This window comes from Astatotilapia calliptera, chromosome 12 (assembly GCF_964374335.1).
Source record: "Astatotilapia calliptera chromosome 12, fAstCal68.1, whole genome shotgun sequence".
Lineage (NCBI taxonomy): Eukaryota > Metazoa > Chordata > Actinopteri > Cichliformes > Cichlidae > Astatotilapia > Astatotilapia calliptera.
In genome coordinates, this window is record NC_137433.1 from 26213859 (window position 1) to 26235268 (window position 21410).

Below are 21410 nucleotides of genomic sequence, written 5' to 3' on the forward strand. Positions count from 1 at the left end.
TTCTCTGCCAAAATCAGGTTTTTTTGTTGTTTTGTTTTCCCATCTGGTTGTGTTTTCTACAATTATGTGTTTGGAGGAGTGTCACGAGAGGAACGGTTTATCAAACCATTGCCAGCAAAAGCACAGAAAAAAGATCAATATTGTCATAAATACTGTGCATAATCACTAATCACTGCCATGTCTCCCAATATAAACATAGGTCTCTCAAATAATAGGCTTTGCCTTGGTTGACCTTAAACCCAGTGTTCAAATGAACAATATACATATTTAAAAAGAAAAAAAGGGATCTGAATTGCCATCATATAAAATAAAATGTCTAATTCATGACAGCTGTTAATGTCAGAGTCAGCTTTCAACAATATTTCGGGTTGGTTGCCACAAACCGGGTTGGTTGCCACAAACCTGAACCTTAAAAAAGGACTTCTGTCCCTTTAATGATGATGCCGTCATTCACCTCCTACATCGTTCCCTCGCTCACCTGGAGACCGCTGGAAGCACTGTGAGAATCATGTTCTTTGATTTCTCCAGTGCCTTCAACACTATTCTTCCCTCGGTTCTAAAGGACAAGCTGGTGAACTCTGGAGTGAACCATCACCTCACTACCTGGATCCTGGACTACCTCACCGACCGACCACAGTATGTGAGGACTCAGGGCTGTGTGTCGGACAGGGTCGTCTGCAGTACGGGGGCCCCACAGGGAACGGTTCTGGCTCCGTTCCTCTTCACCATCTACACTGCAGACTTCTCCCACAATTCCACCCAGTGCTTCCTGCAGAAGTTCTCTGATGACTCTGCAATAGTCGGCCTCATCACTGATGGGGACGACAAGGAGTACAGAGGTCTGACCCAAGACTTTGTGGACTGGTGCCAGCTGAACTACCTCCAGATCAACGCCAGTAAAACCAAGGAACTGGTGGTAGACTTCCGCAGGCACAAGCATTCTCCACTGCAACCACTGAACATCCAAGGTATGGACATTGAGGCTGTGGACAGCTACAGGTACCTTGGTGTTCATCTGAACAATAGACTGGACTGGACTCATAACTCAGACGCCCTCTACAGGAAAGGGCAGAGCAGGCTGTACCTGCTGCGGAGACTCAGGTCGTTTGGAGTGGAGGGCCCACTCCTGAAGAAATTCTATGACTCTGTTGTGGCTTCTGCTATCTTTTATGGCGTGGTCTGCTGGGGCGGCAGCATCTCTGCTGGGGACAGGAAGAGACTGAACAGGGTGATCCGAAGGGCCAGCTCTGTTCTAGGATGCCCTCTGGACCCAGTGGAGGTGGTGAGTGACAGGAGAACGGCAGCTAAGCTGTCATCCCTGATGGACAACATCTCCCACCCCATGCAGCAGACTGTGACAGCACTGAGCAGCTCCTTCAGTGGGAGACTGCGGCACCCACGGTGTGGGACGGAGAGATTTCGCAGGTCTTTCCTCCCCACTGCTGTCAGACTCCATAATAAAGACTTTAACTGATCAAGCACACACATCCATACATATGCAATAATACTAAGTGCAATAATCCTTTCTGTCATCGTTGTATTTTTACTCAGTTGTATATAGTATTTGTATTTGTATTCTATTTTTATCTTATTGTATATTTATTTTATTTTATTCTACTGTATATAGTATTTTATTTTATTCTATTCTGTACAGTTGTGTACTGTATTTATTCTTATTGTATTCTAATTTTTGCCTCATAACTTTTGCACTGTCCACTTCCTGCTGTGACAAAACAAATTTCCCACGTGTGGGACTAATAAAGGTTATCTTATCTTATCTTTAACTAAATCTTGAAAGCCCATTTTAATATCCCCTTTTGAAAACCTCAAAAGCAAGGTCATCCATTTGTATTTTTCAGAAACATGTTCCTACTAAAACCCGCTGCGTTCTTCAAATTCCCTCTTCAGTGAATTCAAGTACAAGTATGAGAACTAGGTTACAAAATGTAGGCTTATGGAGTATTGCTTTGGTCTGACTCATGAAGGAGTGTGCTGGATTAACATCAACAGCCGGTGGCTGGAGCCCCTGTCACTTTCTTCCATTTTTCTGCTTGATGATCCAACCCAGTTGATCTCCTTGAACCCAAAAGCCTACTGGCTGAATTCGCAGGTTATGTAACGGGCCTCTGGTTATGCCAGCACCTCTCTGCCCGAGTGGAAAAATCAAATCGAGAATGTAAACATTAAGCCCACCATCCATACACACAAAGCTTTAACCTGTAGTGCGTCAAAAACTCTCGATGAGCTAAATCACTTGAAAACACATCTGCTGGTTTCAAGATTCTTATTCAAAAAGAAAGAAAAACGTAGTTTGCTTCACTCTGCACGCCAGCTTGTATTTTATTTTACACACAATTGCATCTGAACAGCAAATGTCTCTGTAAAAATTATTAAGGCTTCATGTTTTCTGGTTGAAATATCTGACAAGCCCACCTGCTTCAAAACACCTGAAGTTGAGAAAAATAGACAAGTCTACATTACGGCAGAGGTTGATAGTAAAATAATGGCTCATCATCTTCATTATTAAAAAAAAAAAAAGACAAAACATATTCAACACTGGAAGCCTCATCTACGAACTTTTTTTTCCGTTTCATGTCACAGCACAATTTAAAACAACTCCATACATATTTGTTCTACGATAAATGAATACTCACTTGACCTATAGGACATTGGTTTTCATTCATTACATTTCAGTGAGACACAGGCATGCCTTTCAGCTTATCAATCATATTCAAGTTACAGTTGGATAATATGTAGTCGTTCAACCAAATAATAAATGGTGTCGCATATTCCACTGTTGTTCCTTCACCAATGAAGCAGGCGGGAGAGGTCTGGAGCTGATATAAAAAGTTGCAATGTTTCATATTATATATTGTGATTCTTGAATTACTGCTTGTTTCCACTTAACTGCACACCGATTGCTACTTTTAACATCTACTGTTATAGTGTCGAGAGCCAAAACACTGGAAATTGTCTCACGGTTCAAATATTTGACCTTTCTTATTTATTTCCCAGAAAATCTGATTCAAAAGAGTTTTTGCATCATTTCTTTTAAAAATAATAGGAAAGTTGGAAAAAACAAAATAATATCAATATTTTTAAAGCAATTTTCAAACTGATGATTGCGTAAAAGACTCGCGTAAGTAAAAAAAAAAAAAATTAATAACTTAAATGTGTAATAGGTAACAATGCAATTTTCTTCATTCCTTCTAAGAGCACGAAAATAACAGTGTAAAGGGACTTCTGTTAATCAAATTTAGTTAATAATACAGAGGTAAATATTTGACAGCTGCATGCTGATTGCCAAGAAAACCTTGGCTGAACCAGGTATGTTTTTTAAAAGCTTATTTGACCCATTTCAGGCTGTTAAATAACCTGATGTTTATCACAGAGAAATGAAGTGACAAACCAAAAACACATCTCTGAGGCCAGTGGAAGCTCCTCTAAATTTGCTGCATAGGCTTCAGGTTGGGAGACACCTAGAAAAAATTAGACAGAGGACAAGTAGAAGTTTCATGTTTAATAAACCCAAGTCCAAAAACACTTCATAGTGCTAGTAGCCTAACTGTTACATTACTCACCTCAAAATCTGTGCCAGTGCATCCCTTGATATCTTCGGGAGTAAGTCCCTCCCATATTTCTACCAGGGTCAGACCTTTTGTCTTATCGACATCAAACACAGCCTGGCAAAAAAAACGAGAGAAAGAGGATAGAAATGAGCGAGAGGAATAAGGGGGGTAAGGGAAAAAGATGGGACATTTAGAGGGAGAGAGATGAGAGAGGGTGATGAGACAAACACAAAACAGGCAGAATGAGCACTTCTGTGATAGACAGGTTTGAGCCTTATGGCGTCCGGTCACTGGGTCACAGTCAAGGATGTGGGGTCCTCATTTATCAAAAAGGACCCAGAAGAGACAACCTCCAGAAAAACACATCAGTGCCACAGGCAGAGGGCCAGAGTACCACTTTAGTGTCATCCATTCAACAGATGACAAAATAGCTGCAATTATTGGTGACACATCTAGGAAAGGCCTCAGAGAGCGGTCCTCAGCTATCTGAAGCTGGACTACTACAAAGCAGTAAGCAGTTTTATTTTAATTGGTGCATCATTTTTAACAGATTACTGTGTTATTGATTAAAATATGAATTTTGCTATAACGTTCAAAATAGTGGTTGCTGTGATGATTTTACATTGTACTTATGCACACTTGTCTACATTTAGGAATTTGTGAATGTGCACTTTGAGAATTTGTGAATAGACACATAAAAATTGATAAACAGACTCCAGGCTTCGAAACAAGCCAACACAATTTGCGCACATAGTGCACTCATAAATGAGGCCCTTGGAGATGTCAATATCTGATTGTAATGAAATACAGTAACAGCCAAAGGCATTGGCCCTGCAAAACAGAACCGAAAATAACCATGTTAAATCCCATCAAACTTACATGCCGAAGGGAAAAATACAGTAAATGTGAATATTTAAAGAAAATTTGACTAATGTTCTGTCTACCGAAAAGTAGCCAAAAGAAGACCCATTAATAGCTTTCCTTCTTTTATAAGCCAAAACCCTTTTCACACATGCACTGTAGCCAAGTTTCCAGACACTGCTCATAACAGGTGCATGCCACAAAGCTAATGAGAGTGGACATTAGCCAGTCTTTAACCTTCCAGCAAGCACAAGTCTGGATGATGTCGGATTACTGTGATGTGTAAGATCTCACCACTAGGTATCAATAGATTGTAGTCAAGTGAATTCTGTTTTCTTACCCCTCCTGTTCATCTGTCAGACAAATATGTGTCCATGTCTAAAACACATGTTAAACTTTGTCAAAGTAGTCTGATAGAAGTCTATGAGTCAATAAAAATCACTTATATCCTATAAGAGCGATACTCAGGTGAGTTGTTGAGGATATCCTGAACTTTTTTGTTGTTATTGAAAGTGGATCTAACATAGTTGGACTTGGACACTTTGTGCATAAACTCTCATTCTATATTTGGATGTATTCAAACTGGTTACTAGAGGTGAAGTGTGATTTTAAGGACCCTCAAGCCTACATAATAATAGCTTCTAACCAGGTAGTAATTTTACTTAGCAGGTTCATTTTCAGATATCTGGAGATGGAAAAGTCGAATGTCTAATCTGCTGACCAAAAGTATGACAATCAGGAATAAATCAGCATATTTATGTTTGTGTTAAAGACCTGACTTCGTTTCTGGACATGAGGTTTGAGTTTGGGAGGAACAGGTGGAAATGAGGTCGGAGAGAAAAGAATGGTGGAGGAGGCAAATTAAGAAGAGAAGAAAGACATAAATAGAGAGAAAGAGATGTACAAATGCTAAATGGTACAGTTAAAAAGAGCTATTTATAAGGTCTACCACATATGTGGCCGTATGTAGCCCATCTACATGTTTTTAAGATGGTGAGGCAACATGGTGGCTTCCACAATCTGGCGCCCACTCCTGTGTATTTTTAATAGATTAATTTATTCGTTTATGAGAAGGCATTGGTTTGTTGGAAGATATAATTACACACTAAACAATGTATATTAATGAGTAAATTTTTTTTAATTAAACAACCTAACAAAAACATATTACTGTTCTTGCTATTCTATTCTTAAGCTTTTAGGCTAACTTCATATACTTGTGCATTCTTTTGTGTGTACTACAAGCTATTTTATAAAATGTGTCAAATTTGTCTTTTCAAATTGAATGTGACATTATCGTCAGTTAGCAGACTGCAACTTCTCAACACATGTCTAAGATGACAGCTTAAGTAGGGGTTCGTACTGTACCGTTTATATGATAGCTATTAAAAACTGATGCAGGGCAAAATGCCATTATCCTATGCCACTATTTATGCAAACAACGCAAAAATACTTTATATAGACACGCACACTCTTCGAGGCTGGCCCTGTTACTTCCCTAAGCAGGGCCTGACAGACTAAGTCATATTCACATTCAGGCTAAGCCTGTCAGGACTCTCAGCTCATTAGAACTATACACACAGTAACAGGGCAGGAGGAAGATATCTCACTCCAGTATTAGCAAGACAGATGGAATGTCACAAGGAACAGGGGTCTATGGATAACACAGACACTGACATGTATCTCTAATTGTGACACATGTCGCTAGTGATTAGGGCAAATTAAAAAATTGTCAAAATGTGCCAAAGGGTATAATATAAGATGCAGCACTAATGTACTCGTATGATAGGTGCTGTGCTATGTCAATGTGAAACTCCCTGTTTGCTTTACAATGCAAAAAAGCTTGCCACATAATGGCTTGGGTAAGCACATTTTAAAATGAACTAGGAGCTGATTTCATTTATAATAGCCACACTATACTAATGAATAACCAACCGTGCCTCCATTTGCAAAGCAGCCTTTTGTTATAAAAATGTTGAGTCACCTTTCTTCACAGTCTTCAAAGCCAGCACCATCATTAACCAGATTGATGCAAGTTAGTCATTAAGAAGCCGGTAGTCTTCCCCATGTGCTGTCTGGCGAGACGTGGGCTGAATGTCATGCAACAACACTAAGGCACACTCTCTCGGTCAGCTTAACGTTTTAGACAAATACAAGAGAAAAGGAGGAGAAATTAGCACCTGACCTTCCAACAAATAAACAACAGCTTATCCAGCATCCTGTCAATATACTGCAGCAATTACAAGAAGTAGCTTTTGAGATATTTTCAGACAAAAGCTCACAGGAGGACCATAAAAGAATTTCAATTTGGTTGCTGAAAAATAATTGCCATCACTGGTATTGCTGTCATTAGGTAATGCCAAAGGTAATGATTTTATGCTCCCATTAAATGATTGAATAATTCAGGAGTCATTGTGTTTCATTGGTAAATGAATGGGCAATTATTGTTTTTTTACTTCCTCATTTTTAAAGAAGGATTTAACTGATAAGATGAGAAAAATACTCAAAGCTAGTGTGGAGACCTTTGTCATGGCAGCATGTAAAGCAACAGTGGGAACAGAGGTGATAAGAATTACTCACACAAAATCATTGCAATAAACTCCTGTAAGTCAACTAACTGTTAAATGAAGTAGTAAAGAGTGAAGAAGTGGCAACATGGGGTACAAAAATGATTCCAGCAGCAGAGACACAGCTTGAGGCAATCGATTTCCTACCACACTTAGCTTTAAATCATAACATCACTATTTAGGACAACACTTGAATTGCTATCCCTCCTGGACATGTTGAGCCAAGGAGGATGCTGTGTTTGTGTGAATATATGTGCTAGGTCAGCATGTGTATTTGGTTTTAAAGGTTTTAGTTTCTGCTCTTATTTTAAAAACAATTTGGAGCAGAATCATGCATGAAAAGAAATCAATGGACAATAAAGTACAGATGAGCATTATCGGCTTTATTAAAGATACTATGCATTACTTATGTCCATATCTTCTATCGCCTCTTGTGATCGTCAGATTTTCTTACAGTCCACAAACAGGATTATAAAATCTTCTGGGCTAAAAAAAAAAAAGAAAAGAAAAGAAAGAAAGTCCACCTTTTTACTGGTTGGATGCGGTATTTAATTTACCCAACCAATGGTTACAGCTTACATTCAGGTCTGTAAGTATTTGGACAGTGATATAATATATAATTTTGCAAATTCTGAGTAAACTGCAGAATTTACTTCACAGGGTTTAAAAAATATTTTATGAACTATTTAGGAATAGTCCTCCTGACATTGGAGTGACAATCAGTTTCATGGCCAGTTCTCTCCTTAGATAAACACTCTTGAGGATGTAGGTGCATCATTTTCTCTAATGCAAACTCTAATGCATTTTCTCTCAAGCAATGCTTCCATAAATATGAATAGAGAAGATTTATGACAAGTTGCACAATCACAAGCAGGAAGGCCAGATTAGACTTTACCAATAAATATCGAAGAGAGTCTGCACAGTTCTGAAAAAACAAATAAATCTTTGAAGAGATTAAATTTAGATTATCTCACACCATTCTGGTAGGAAGAGAAAAGTATTCAGAGGGTTAGGAACAGCTCATGATCTGAAGCTGTCAAACATTATCTGTCAATTATAGTGGAGGCAATGTTATGGCATGAGCATGTATGGCTGCCAGTGGAAGCGTTAGTTGGTGAGGTGAATGCTGACAGAAGTAGCGGGATGAATTCTGAAGTGCACAGGGCTATATTCTCTGCTCACATTCAGCCAAATGCTCCATAACCCATAGCCCTGGTGATTCACAGGCAGTGTTGGGGAGTAACGGAATACAGGTACCGCCGTTACGTATTTAAAATACAAAATATGAGTAACTGTATTCCGTTACAGTTACCGTTTTAAAAGGTGGTATTTAGAATACAGTTACTTTGTTGAAATACAGTGGGGCAAAAAAGTATTTAGTCAGCCACCGATTGTGCAAGTTCCCCCACTTAAAATGATGACAGAGGTCAGTAATTTGCATCAGAGGTACACTTCAACTGTGAGAGACAGAATGTGAAAAAAAAAATCCATGAATTCACATGGTAGGATTTGTAAAGAATTTATTCGTAAATTAGGGTGGAAAATAAGTATTTGGTCACCTCAAACAAGGAAAATCTCTGGCTCTCACAGACCTGTAACGTCTTCTGTAAGAAGCTTTTCTGTCCCCCACTCGTTACCTGTATGAATGGCACCTGTTTGAACTCATCTGTATAAAAGACACCTGTCCACAGCCTCAAACAGTCAGACTCCAAACTCCGCCATGGCCAAGACTAAAGAGCTTTCGAAGGACACCAGGAAAAGTATTGTAGACCTGCACCAGACTGGGAAGAGTGAATCTACAATAGGCAAGCAGCTTGGTGTGAAAAAATCAACTGTGGGAGCAATCATCAGAAAATGGAAGACATACAAGACCACTGATAATCTCCCTCGATCTGGGGCTCCACGCAAGATCTCATCCCGTGGGGTCAAAATGATCATGAGAACGGTGAGCAAAGATCCCAGAACCACACGGGGGGACCTGGTGAATGACCTGCAGAGAGCTGGGACCAAAGTAACAAAGGTCACCATCAGTAACACACTACAACGGCAGGGAATCAAATCCCGCAGTGCCAGACGTGTTCCGCTGCTGAAGCCAGTGCATGTCCAGGCCCGTCTGAAGTTTGCCAGAGAGCACATGGATGATACAGCAGAGGATTGGGAGAATGTCATGTGGTCAGATGAAACCAAAGTAGAACTTTTTGGTATAAACTCAACTCGTCGTGTTTGGAGGAAGAAGAATACTGAGTTGCATCCCAAGAACACCATACCTACTGTGAAGCATGGGGGTGGAAAGATCATGCTAGGAATGGGCCAAAATACCAGCTACTGTGTGTGCAAACCTGGTAAAGACCTATAGTAAACGTTTGACCTCTGTTATTGCCAACAAAGGTTATGTTACAAAGTATTGAGTTGTATTTTTGTTATTGACCAAATACTTATTTTCCACCCTGATTTACGAATAAATTCTTTACAAATCCTACCATGTGGATTCATGGATTTTTTTTTCACATTCTGTCTCTCACAGTTGAAGTGTACCTCTGGTGCAAATTACTGACCTCTGTCATCATTTTAGGTGGGGGAACTTGCACAATCGGTGGCTGACTAAATACTTTTTTGCCCCACTGTAAATGGATTACACGGCGGTACTTTCCTGTTTCATATTGTGGCGGGTCAGGACTGTTTGGTTTTGTTTGACAGCTACGTTCTGTTGTTCCAGGCGGCAGCGTTACGGTTGCCATGGTTACAGGGTGACGCTCTCTCTCTCTCTGTGTTTCCTGGGTGAGAGAGAGCTTTTTGTTGTTGTTGTGCTAAGCTAACAGGCAGAATGCTACAGGTATAGCTCTAAAGAATGTAGCCTCATGGGCAGTGTAGTCCGTGCTGCAGGGAGAATGGACTGCCACACTCTATATGTTTCTGTGAGCGCGAGGAGGGAGAAAAAGGCGAGTGGAAAAGTCGGAGCTGTCACCGAGCAGAAACGGGAGCTGGAAGCATGTAAATATAATAATAACCACTGCAGCCGAGAAGAGTGCCTGACGAGCCCAGTTGTAAGTAAGCTATTAAGACTCGACTTACGCTGTGTTCGTGTTTATCTCCGAAACAATAAGTTCCGTTGGAGCAGCCTTTCAACGCCTCTCTTTGCCTCTCGCAAGCAAAGCTGACCCAGACAACAAAGTAAAGCTATTTTTCGGCTACGAGCCGACAGGGACCCCGCCGTATTAGTCAGAGGTTCCTTTACTACGGTTCGGAGCCGTGGACCTTCAGTAATAGTAATAAATCACACAACAATAGTACAAATATGTAGTTGTAAAAAGCATGATAATATATTAGGTAATCCAAAGTATTCAGAATACGTTACACTCACTGAGTAACGTAACGGAATACGTTACAGAATACATTTTGGGGCATGTATTCTGTAATCTGTAATGGAATACATTTTAAAAGTAACCTTCCCAACACTGTTCACAGGGTAAATGCAATATGACCCGAACCTAAAAGAGGATAGAGAGACCCACAAACAAGTAGCAACAGAAAGAGGCGGCAGTAAAGGTCTAGAATTTGTTGAAGTTGACAAGTTCTAGACTTCAGGAAGTCGTCAGCTGTGAAAGTTTTTATACAAGTACTATATTAAAAACAATCCTTATATTTATAATTATATTAATTTTTTGAAATATCTTTGAGTCTCTAAACATGAGGAACTACATATACAATTGGTGTTTGCTGTTTTTAACCATTGTTATTATTATGGAGAACAATGGCAGCAGAGCAGACTATTGACCTACTTTTACAACTATTGCTGGTGAAATTATAACTTGTGAAAAAGCAAGTTTGATTATGCTGAAAATTACACCAGGAAGAAGAAACTGGTCTGGAAGACTACCAGGCATGATAGCATAACTGATCTGGTTGATCTTCTCTGCTCTGTGTGTGGTGGAGTAAAACAGGTGCATAAATAGATGCACATAAACTCACACACTTAGACTAAAACAGAGAGCAGAGGAGAAAACTAGTGCTGATGCAAATAAAAAAGTTCTATTGCTGGAAGTAAAATAAATAAAATCCCTGTTGTGTATCTTCTCTCCCTTCACCAATATTCCCGAAGATAAGAGATAGAACTGTTGCATCTATATAGTTCTCTCTACGGCACACAGTATGTGTTAGGGCAGGTGGATGGTGATACATCAACCATGTGCAATGCTAAAAGTTTTTATCCCAGATACATGGGAAAAGCAAAAGAACCAACAACAGCACAAATATAAATTAGGTCTACATTCCTGGATGTTTCAAATATTTTTTTAAACTGCTCCCAACACAGCTAACAACTAGGCTCTGCCTAATGCAGTACCATGCTGAAGCCTTCACAAGCATCTTCTAACTTGTAGCTAAGGAAGGACACCAACATCAGTTGACAGGCACAGAATACTAGATAATTCCCAGAGTACGCAAATGTTATATTGCTCAAACTTGACCACACAACATGGACAAAATTAATGCATTTGATTCAAGAGGTTTCCTTTATCTGAAAGTCACACCAAGATCACATGTTCAAATTCAAATTCAAATTCAAATTCAAATTTTATTTGTCACACACACACAACCATACACAGTATGACATGGGGGTGAAATGCTTGTAGCTGTAGAGATGGACCGATCCGATATTACGTATCGGTATCGGTCCGATACTGACCTAAATTACTGGATCGGATATCGGAGAGAAATAAAAAAAATGTAATCCCATCCATTAAATATCAAAAAAGCACCTCACAAAACTTGCGACACGGCGTAACTCTCCTCCTAACCGTAGCACGTCGGAGCAGTGTGCTCACGTGATAGAGCGGCTGTGTGTATTTGTAGCCTCGCTACCAATCCGGCATTTCATCTCCGAGGAAGTGATCCCAGAGAGAAGCAAAGCAAGTGTGTAAGTTCATCTCTGAATGTTTATAAAGCATTCCCGCGTTAAGCTGAACAACCGATATATGGAGCGACTGCCTCTTCTCTCCCCCTCCGTCTCCTGCTGCTACTTCAATCATGAAACTGATCAGTGATCAGCTGATCGGCTTTTCTATCGCGAGTCCATCGCTCTTGTTTGTTTATCTCCCACTTTGCACCAGAAAGAGGAAACCAGCGGCTGAATAACAGCAGCACATTTAACCTTGATAATCTGTTGTTAGAATTTATTAAATATTACTTTCTAGACCAGGATCCTTTTCTACGCAGCTGACGGCTGGTAACTGTGCAGGGGCGGATCTAGCAAAGTTTAGCCAGGGGGGCCGATAGGGCATTAACAGGGAGAAGGGGGCACAAAGGCATACTTTTCTTTCTTATTCTCATTAAAAATGTCTAGCTTTTAATAAATATTTATCTGAATCTTACACCCAAAGTTTTAATCTGATGTAAAATGAATAGAAGTCCATTACTGTATACAGCCTGTACATACTTATAGTTATAGAATATTCACAACATACTTCATACCGTGTACATTATAACATACCATAATAGACCCATTTCTGTAATATACTTACATATCTATACTATTGCTAATATATATTGTAATATATCTATATCACTAAAGCACTTCTGGATGGATGCAAACTGCATTTCATTGCCCTGTACCTGTGCATGTGCAATGACAATAAAGTTGAATTCTATTCTATTCTATTCCATTCTATTCTATTCTCTATAGTAACTATTAAGTCTAACATACCCTAGTAAGCTATAGTACTTTTTCCTTTGGGAAGGTACCATCTGTGCAGTCTGCAGTTCTGTTGAAGAAAGATGTTGAATCTATTTAATTATTCTTGAAAAATAATTGATTTCTGTGCATTTTTTCCCCCACACTGCATCGAATTAAAGTTGATCACGTCGATTAAGCATCATGAGGTGGTGGGTGGGGGGGTGGTTCCCTTTTTTCTTTTTTTCTTTTTTTTTTTTTTGCTGGGAGTTTTAGAGCCCTATTAGTTAGGTTGCTTACTCTTTAAAATACCAGAATAGGGAGGATGGAGTAGGTTTAAGTTTATTAGATTGATCAGTATTGCTGAACTATGAAATATTTTGGGTGCAGTGCATTTTTTTTTTCATACAGATATAACAGAATAGCTTTAGTGTTTTTTTGGTTTTTTTTTTAATTTTTAATTTTTAACTTGAGTATGAACTTATACAAAAAGCAGCAAGATATTAAAAAAACAGTTTTATTGATTAAAAAACACACTATATCGGATTCCTATCGGTATCAGCTGATATCCAAATTTATGATATCGGTATCGGACATAAAAAAGTGGTATCGTGCCATCTCTAGTATAGACATCCTTCAAGATGTACAAATACCACACCTTGCAATGTGGGACACATTTTAAGGTCACTTAAGACTGATGTTCATTTGGTAGTTGCAGCACCTCCATCCTCACATCATCACTAATCTCACCCTCTCACAATCTGTTAGCATGTAGGCATAAGGAAAGTTGAGTTACTTTGGTATTATTTGGTCCATAAAACATAAAAAAGGAAAATTATATATAAACTTTGCTTTCATGGTTTCAGCATGGCCAAAATGTTCCATGAAATAATAATAATAATAATGGATTGGATTTATATAGCGCTTTTCAAGGCACCCAAAGCGCTTTACAATACCACTATTCATTCACTCTCGCATTCACACACTGGTGGAGGCACAGCCACAGCTGCCCTGGGGCAGACTGACAGAAGTGAGGCTGCCATATCGCGCCATCGGCCCCTCTGGCCAACACCAGAAATCTAGAGATGAGGCTTGTAGAAATCTATAACATGAAGTTACACACCTCATCTACTCTAGTCTGATCTTATCAATGTGAACTCAAACAAGCCAGACTGATTTTATTTTCTTCCGTCTCAAAAAAGACAATGACGTATATAAATGTGCTGATATATGTGTGTCAAATAGGAAGGAAGTTGAGCACTGGCTGCAATTTTGCTAAGAGGAATGGATGAATGCCACCATATATTGTTTTCTTTCATTCTATTTCTGAGAATATAATACAAGAGTACTTATGTACAGAGTGAAAGAGAGAGCGGCATAAGTTAAAATGAGGAGGATGAAAAGAAGGAGGTGGTACCAGGGCTAGTGGGTCAATACAAAGAGCTTTAACCTTTATAAATGTTGACAGAAATCTGCTTGCTGAGAAATGTTGTGCAATCACAACAGCAGCCAGTCGAGCAGAAAAGAACTGGGGGTGGAAGCACGGACACACTGTCTGACTTTGCCCCTGACAGGTCATGTTTTCAATGAACAACCTCTAAAGGCAGTAACCACCAGAGGGTAACACGGAACTGACCGGAGTACATGAGGACACAAACTGCATCAACACCAAGCTCTTCTACTTACTGGAATCCCTCACTGTGCTTTTCTTCCTCAACTGCCACAGATCTTTTTCCTACTCAGCATTTATGCCACTTCCTTTCTCCTTTTTACATTCCTTTGAACTGTCATCCGTTCCTAAATTCTGTGATATCTCTATCAGATAAGCAAACATTTTCAAATCCTTTCATCACGCACACACCAGAGAACATAAACTATAATTAACATAATAACGTAAGAACCAACACACTCAAAAGCAAGCTCAGAGACTTATACCTCAGCTCTAATGGAAGTTTGAAATCTACCCAAGAAAATATTCCAGAAAATGACAATGGCACAATGAAGTTAACCTTTGATCTTTTGAATGTGAAATTCCATGACAACATCATCTTATCCTATTAGACACTGTGTGTAATTTGGCATAATTGGCATATTAATTGAGAAATTAACTTAACCTTTGACCTCGCAATTTAAAATCAGTTCACATCTGAGTCCATGTGAACAATTGTGCCAAAATTAAAGAAATTCCCTCCAAATGTTTCTGAAACATCATGCTCAGGAGAGTAACGCTGACCGACAGATCGATGGGCATGCTAAAAACTAATGCTTCTGTCTCAGCCTGTCGCAATAAAAGGCTGCTGATGCAGCTCAATGGCTTCCACCATCAGTTGTAGAGACCAATAGGTTCTTTGGTGCATGAGTCTGTCAGTGGAACCTGAAGAGCCTACGGACAAGAACCAGATGTCTTTGTTCTGACTGTGTGCCACCCTTTAAGCATAAGACAGGGTGCAAAATATTCAGCTGCATCAAACATTAACAGACAAGGATGAAGATTAATTAAAGATTAATTGAATTTAAAGGGAAACCCAAGCCCAAGAATGAAAATCATAAAACCATAACAAATTAAATGTTTAAAAAATAAATAAATAAATCACGTGATTGCTTATGAAAATCAATAGACTGAATTAGGGTTAAATGAACAAATTCAATTTCCATCTACTAGTGTCACTCTCTTTTATCATAGCAATGTATCTGCTGCTTCTGTTTGCTCATTTTTGAATTGTGTTCTTGTGCTTAACAAATTCATTAAACTACCACCAAACGTAAGGTTTATGCCACAGCTGCCCTAAATTAACAGGAAGGTAATTACCCAAATCCTTTTTTATGATTCTGTAAAAGTTAATGATATCTTTAATGCTAAAAGATTAGTATTATTGTTATCCATGAACTTTCTAATTTACTGTTTTACAAAAAGCTTACAAAAAACAGTAAAGCACATAATTATTTTTTGATTGATATGCCAAATTACAACAATTTACTGAAAAGAAAAAAAAAGTTTTAGCGGTTAATGTTATGCTTGATTCATTTTTGACTTCTCACTGGAGTCTAGTGTGCCAGCTCAATTTTGGGTATAAAATGTGGATTCAGTTTCTTATAGGCCTAATATATAATAGTATAATTTAATTTTTTTTAAAAATAGGTTTTGGGTAACATTTGTGTTTTCTTGTTTTTATGTTAAGCACATTTTCCAAGATCATGCAACGCATATAGCTTGTGCTTTGCGGCACAGCTTTAGTCCTTTGGTATTAGTTAGTTAGTGTGTGTGTGTTAGTGTGATGTAATGCACAGTGTAGGCACTTGTGTTTTATTCGTTAAGGACTTCTGTGTACCCCTCGTTGTTACTAATACTAATTAGCTGTGGTAGAAAAGGAATTGAAATCACTGCCTGCCAAAATGATAATCACTTATCAATGGTGAATAGTTAAATTTCATCAACACTCAGCTTCTCCTGGGAGAAGATCTTCTAGTTTACGTGTGCTTTGTGGACTTTTGTGCATTATTATTTTTTTCATTATTGCTAATGACACAAAATGTGATTCCAACCTGTGTCTGCAACACTATTTACACATAGTACATTTCTGTTCAGTCAGACATTGTATTTGACATCAGTAGAGGTGGACCTTCTTTTTACTCTGAGTAACAAGCGTGGCGTTTACAGTTGTACCTCATGACATCATCTAACAAATAGATTCTGAAATAAATCTGTGTTCAGCTGCAGTCGAGCAGGGGATTTAGATGGATTTTTGTGGGTTGACCATTCTGTGGCATTAAAAAATGAATTTTACATTATTCTATTAACATTAAAATAAATTCAAATCACAGGTATCTAATTCATATAATGCAGTATATTCCAAAACCCCAATTTTTAGAAGATATACTAAAAAACTAGTTCTACAAAACACTCTCATGTCCCCCATGTAAATCCTTTCTAGGCCAGGAGTCCTGTTCAGTCATAGCTTACTCACTTGCACCGTCTATGTAGCAAACCTTAGTAAGCAGTCGAAGTTTATGACGAACAGCTCAATCATCCATTCATCTATCCATCCACTATTCACATTTGCATCCATGGAGGCACATCTGCATCTATTATGTACATATAGAAACAAAAAGATAAAAGTGCACCTTTTCTGTGATGATCCGATCCACACATTGTTTCCCTGTCAAAGGCAGGCTGCACTTGTCCAGTATCTTGTGTTTTCCTCCCTAAAAAGAACAGGACAACATCATTGCCTTCATTTAGTATCTGGATGTTTTTGGAAGGGATCTTTTATGTTGTACATATATGTGTATATTCAGTGTTTCAGCTGGGTATGTATATTGATCCTAAAGGACATCCAGCACAAATACAGTGTGTGCCTCAGTTTCTCCATCAGACATCTTCAAGGAAAAGGAGGGAGAGAGAAAGAAAGAAGGAGAGAGGGAGAGAAAGAGAGAGAGAAGCCTCCAACGATGTCTAAGAGGCATATATCACACACCCTCTCTCACTCTCCCACTCCCCTTCCCCATCATGAATGAAAGCAGCCTTCAGGGCAGTAAATTTATGCTCACCTGCTGCACCATCTGGACTTTAGCTGGGCGCCAGACAGAGTCCCATTAGCAAAAAACAGCATGCTTTTGTAAATGCAGAGTGTTACATTGCCCTTGCATCACATTGGTTTGGACTTTCTAAAAGTAAACCAATTCAGCTGGATTGCGTACTGCAAGTGTCAGAACCCCTGTGGGATTAGTCATCTCTTGCTGCAGTCCCGGTCTAACTATCAGCTCGTCTCAAAACACTAAGCCCAATTCTAGACTTGTATTTAAATTAACTGAAGATGAGCAAACAGGAGGTGGATTGTGTGCCTCACTAGAATGAGCCAGCCCTCTCTAGTAAAAGGATATTAAGCAATCCATTAGCAGAATTATCCTTAATCAGCCCTAGCACTCACATTCATTACTGTAGGAAGCAGATACAAGTAACGCTGGTGAAGATATAAACACGGGAAAAGGACGCTGTTAATTTAATTTCACTCACAGAAAGGAAACAAGTCTCTTGAGTGACTCGTAAAGGCAATGTTAGCTAGAAAAACCACAATAAGAGTTCATGCTAACACACCCTTAAGGCCTCAATGGTCGCTTCTATCACCTCCGCAACCTCGTCTCACAGTCACTTTAAGCCACTGCAGTTTTCTCCTGAATGATAGGTGTCGCCACTCGGACAATATCGCCACATAAGCGCTGATATAGGAGGAAAATAAGTCAAAACCAGAAGTCAAGGGGGGGGGTTGCAAGTTTTTAAACTGTTAAACTGTTCTCCCTCTGTATATCTGTATATCGCTGCGCTTAAATTGGCGGTAAAAAGTGTCACGATCATACACTCGTGTCTTCAATCCAGCTCCTACTGCCAAAACGCAACACGCCAAGTTACACAAATCTAGAGGTGCACAGGCGGCTGACAAACCACAAAGATTGTGTCACACGACACGCGATTTGACTTAAAAATCACTGCGTGACACAGCGAGCATATTGGCCCAACTACATGTTTACACACCTTAGCTGAATGCTCCATGGTGACCACCACCTTAGTTCCAGCGCTTGCCACCAAATCCATGGCTCCTCCCATTCCTTTCACCATCTTACCCTGAGAATAGAAGAGAAACAAACAGACTTTAGTTATTCCATCTAATCTTGGACAGAATGATATTTTCACTTGACTGATTTTTCACAACATTAGCTAGAGAGTATAGTACAAAATTATAGTCGGTCTAATCCCTAGTTAGGATTACCAAAACATTTTATATTTAAGCTTAATTGACAATAGACCATAAAACAGCTACACATACGTTGAAAAAAAAGAAAAAAAGGGAGAGAGAGAAAGACCATTTAGCTACATTTATCTATAGGATCACACCAGTTAGTGGCACCAATGTGTTTTATGCTGCATTCCATTTGAAGTGGGAAGCCAGAAACCCTTGATTCTGAGTTTGAAGTTTCAAATTCAAAAAAGCCCCGCAAACCCTGACTTTACAATTCAAGATGGCAGAAACTGAGAAGTAAAACCTGCAATCTGTACTACTACTGTTGTGTATTTGTGACTCTGTAAATAAGTCATAAACAAAGTACTAACACGCTCCATCTATAAATGTGCTGCATTGGTGTTTGTAAGTGCGAAAACCCTAACATTATAGTATATTGCTAGTGATGGATAAATGGCTCTACCTTCCAAGGGCGCAAAACAAAGCCTGTCTTTTCTTGCGTTCTTGACTACTACTATTGGAACGCATACCTGACTTCCAACGTAAAAGTAATGCAGCATTAGAGAAAAAGAAACAAAAGAAAAAGAAACACCAGCAGAGTACTCCAAGCCACCTTTTCTGATAGTCCCACCTACGGCATGTGTGTCCCCAGAACTCCATTTTGTATAGACTGAATCACAAAGTAAAAATAATTCTACCTTTAATAATGATGCTTCACATTTATTGAGAAAACCCAAACAAGTGCCACAAGAAAACATTGACCATTTCTTAAGCCTTTTCAGTCACGGCATAAGTAACGTTGAAAGCAGTATCAATCTGTTGAAGTGACAGCATTTTAAAATTCAGACACGGGTCACATTTATGTTAATGTTTCTAACAGTTTCATTCACACATTGCCATTTACTGACGCAATGAGTTCTTGGTATAATGCAGTGCAGATCTCTGCTGGGGAACCACGCCAAAATCTAAGGTCTGAAACCTCTAGTCACAGGCTGGTGTGCAGGTTACCTAACAAACCTCTGCCTGAGGACTGCAAATTCCATACCTGGGTTTAGAGTTGGAGGTCTGACACGTGCAGAGAACTAAGGGGCAGAGAAGGGATTAAGTATTTTAGGATTTTGCACAAGATAAAGGATTCCAGTGTGACCCTTTGAAGATATATAGGGGCTAGTTGTGCTGTAGTAATGTACTGAAAGACAGAGCAACAACAGGATTACAATGTTCTGAAGTCAGAACCAGCATAAGAATTATTCTGGTGCAGTGAATGGAGGATTCTCTCAAGACAGAATGTCTCATTAGTAGTACAGGTAAAGACTTGTGCTGTTAAAATAATTCAGCCATAACTGCTCATGACCGGTCTGTTATTTTCAACAGAAAAACACAATGACAACTGCAAGGAATGTAAGCAATGCAGAGAGCAGGAAGAAAAAGCATTCTGCATTAGAACTGCACTAAACATAACTGAATGATTCTGTGCAGGAATCCAGTGTACTGAAGCTTTGTCATGTCACAATGGATATTTTCTTCAATAACAAATAAAACCAAAACCGTTTTCTTTTCTTTCTTTTTTTTTTTTTTTAAAAGGTGGGAAAGAAAAATGCTAAAAAAAGGAATCTGAGATCTGCCAGCCGGGGAAAAAAAAACTGTCTTCAAGTTAAACATTGGCCACAATAAGGAAGGTTTCCGAATAAGGAAGGTTGATGTGCACATATGGCCGCAGGGTGACGGCTCAATAACTGAATTAGAATCCCATTTCCTCATCAATCATGTGTAGAGCGTGGTTTGCTTTTTGCTCAATAACCGGAGGGTATGTATGCCAAGGGTGACACATTGTAAGGATACTGTTTGCCTGTGGGAAAGGCCAGCTGGGGAGAGAAGATATTAACTGAGAACAGAAAGGAGGTTTGGGAGACAGGAGGTGGGTTAGAATATTGGATATTGAAGAGGCAGCATTTAATTTCATTTACTTGTTTGTCGTCCAATTGAAAGTGCCTGCTGTAACAGCATATCAATACCCCCAAATAAACTACCAATATCAGGTTTAATACAACTGTATCCATTTTGACTTTTAATCTCCAAACTGTCTCACCAGCTTTTTTCCTTCAGCGTTTTTATTTATTACACAGACACTTGAGATTAAACAGTGTTGTTTTTCATATAATCAATGTTAATGCACTTTATGACAGCCAGTGGGCTTAGGTGATGGGTACACAGGCCTAAGGGGATAAGACTGTCTGACCTGCTAAATGCAAGTTGTGATTTACAGCTACCATCCAGAACTAGACATCTGCTAATGTACTCCATTTAACAACATAGGCTGTTAACCACACAAGTATTAACATTCTAGTATGGTTTTGATTAGTAAAAATCAAGACAATGACTCCGGAGGAAATTATAAAATGGAAAAATCAATTTTTTATTTTGCTATGGGGCAGTACATTTATCCCTAACTGCGAAAATGATTTGATGTATTTTCTTGTAACCAAAAATGTAGCAGAGGATCAACAGCTTTCTGTGGAAGTAGTCAAATGTGCCACAAATGATTGTAAGTAACTAAAGTTTATTTATTAAGCGCTTTTCATAGACAGGTAGTCGCAAAGCGTTGTACACAAAGATTAAAATAAACAGTACGATAAATAGCAAAATGTGACCTTGTTGTATATAAATAGTGCAAGAAAATAAGATTTGATGTGGAAAATTAAAGAAAGGTTGATGCTCTGTTTGTCAGTGACCTATGTTGCTAGGAGGATTGGCATTTACTTCCCTCTCATTCACAGCTTTGCACGAGGTTATCTGAGCCTACTTTGATCTAAACTGCTGCATGCAGCAAAACTCAAAATTAACATGATCTGTAAGAGTGTAAAAAAAAAAATCAAATTAATGGAGAGTTATGATGGGAAAAGCAAATCTATTCCACCCAGAAGGCTGTATTATCAAGGCATGTTGAACCTTGTGTCATGAGGCTGGCTCTTTTACTTACTTAGCACATTCACCATGTTAACAGGGGTCAGCC

At 39.0% G+C, this 21410-nt stretch overlaps 1 protein-coding gene across 3 annotated transcripts in view; it reads right to left on the bottom strand.

Annotated features, from left to right (window-relative positions):
* Positions 1-2322: 2322 nt before the first annotated feature.
* oxct1a (3-oxoacid CoA transferase 1a) overlaps positions 2323-21410 on the bottom strand; it is a 54405-nt gene continuing 35317 nt past the window's right edge. Inside the window, exons 14-17 of one of the 3 annotated variants that reach the window (XM_026186773.2) lie at positions 18193-18282; positions 16785-16865; positions 3582-3683; positions 2323-3479 (exon numbers count right to left, since the gene is read on the bottom strand). In XM_026186773.2, the coding sequence (XP_026042558.1) occupies positions 3444-3479; positions 3582-3683; positions 16785-16865; positions 18193-18282 (309 nt within the window). In that variant the 3' untranslated portion in view covers positions 2323-3443. Of the gene's footprint in view, positions 3480-3581; positions 3684-16784; positions 16866-18192; positions 18283-18325; positions 19214-19442; positions 19480-21410 lie in introns of those variants that run through there. The other 2 variants (XR_013912705.1, XM_080309277.1) reach the window with 2 other exon arrangements.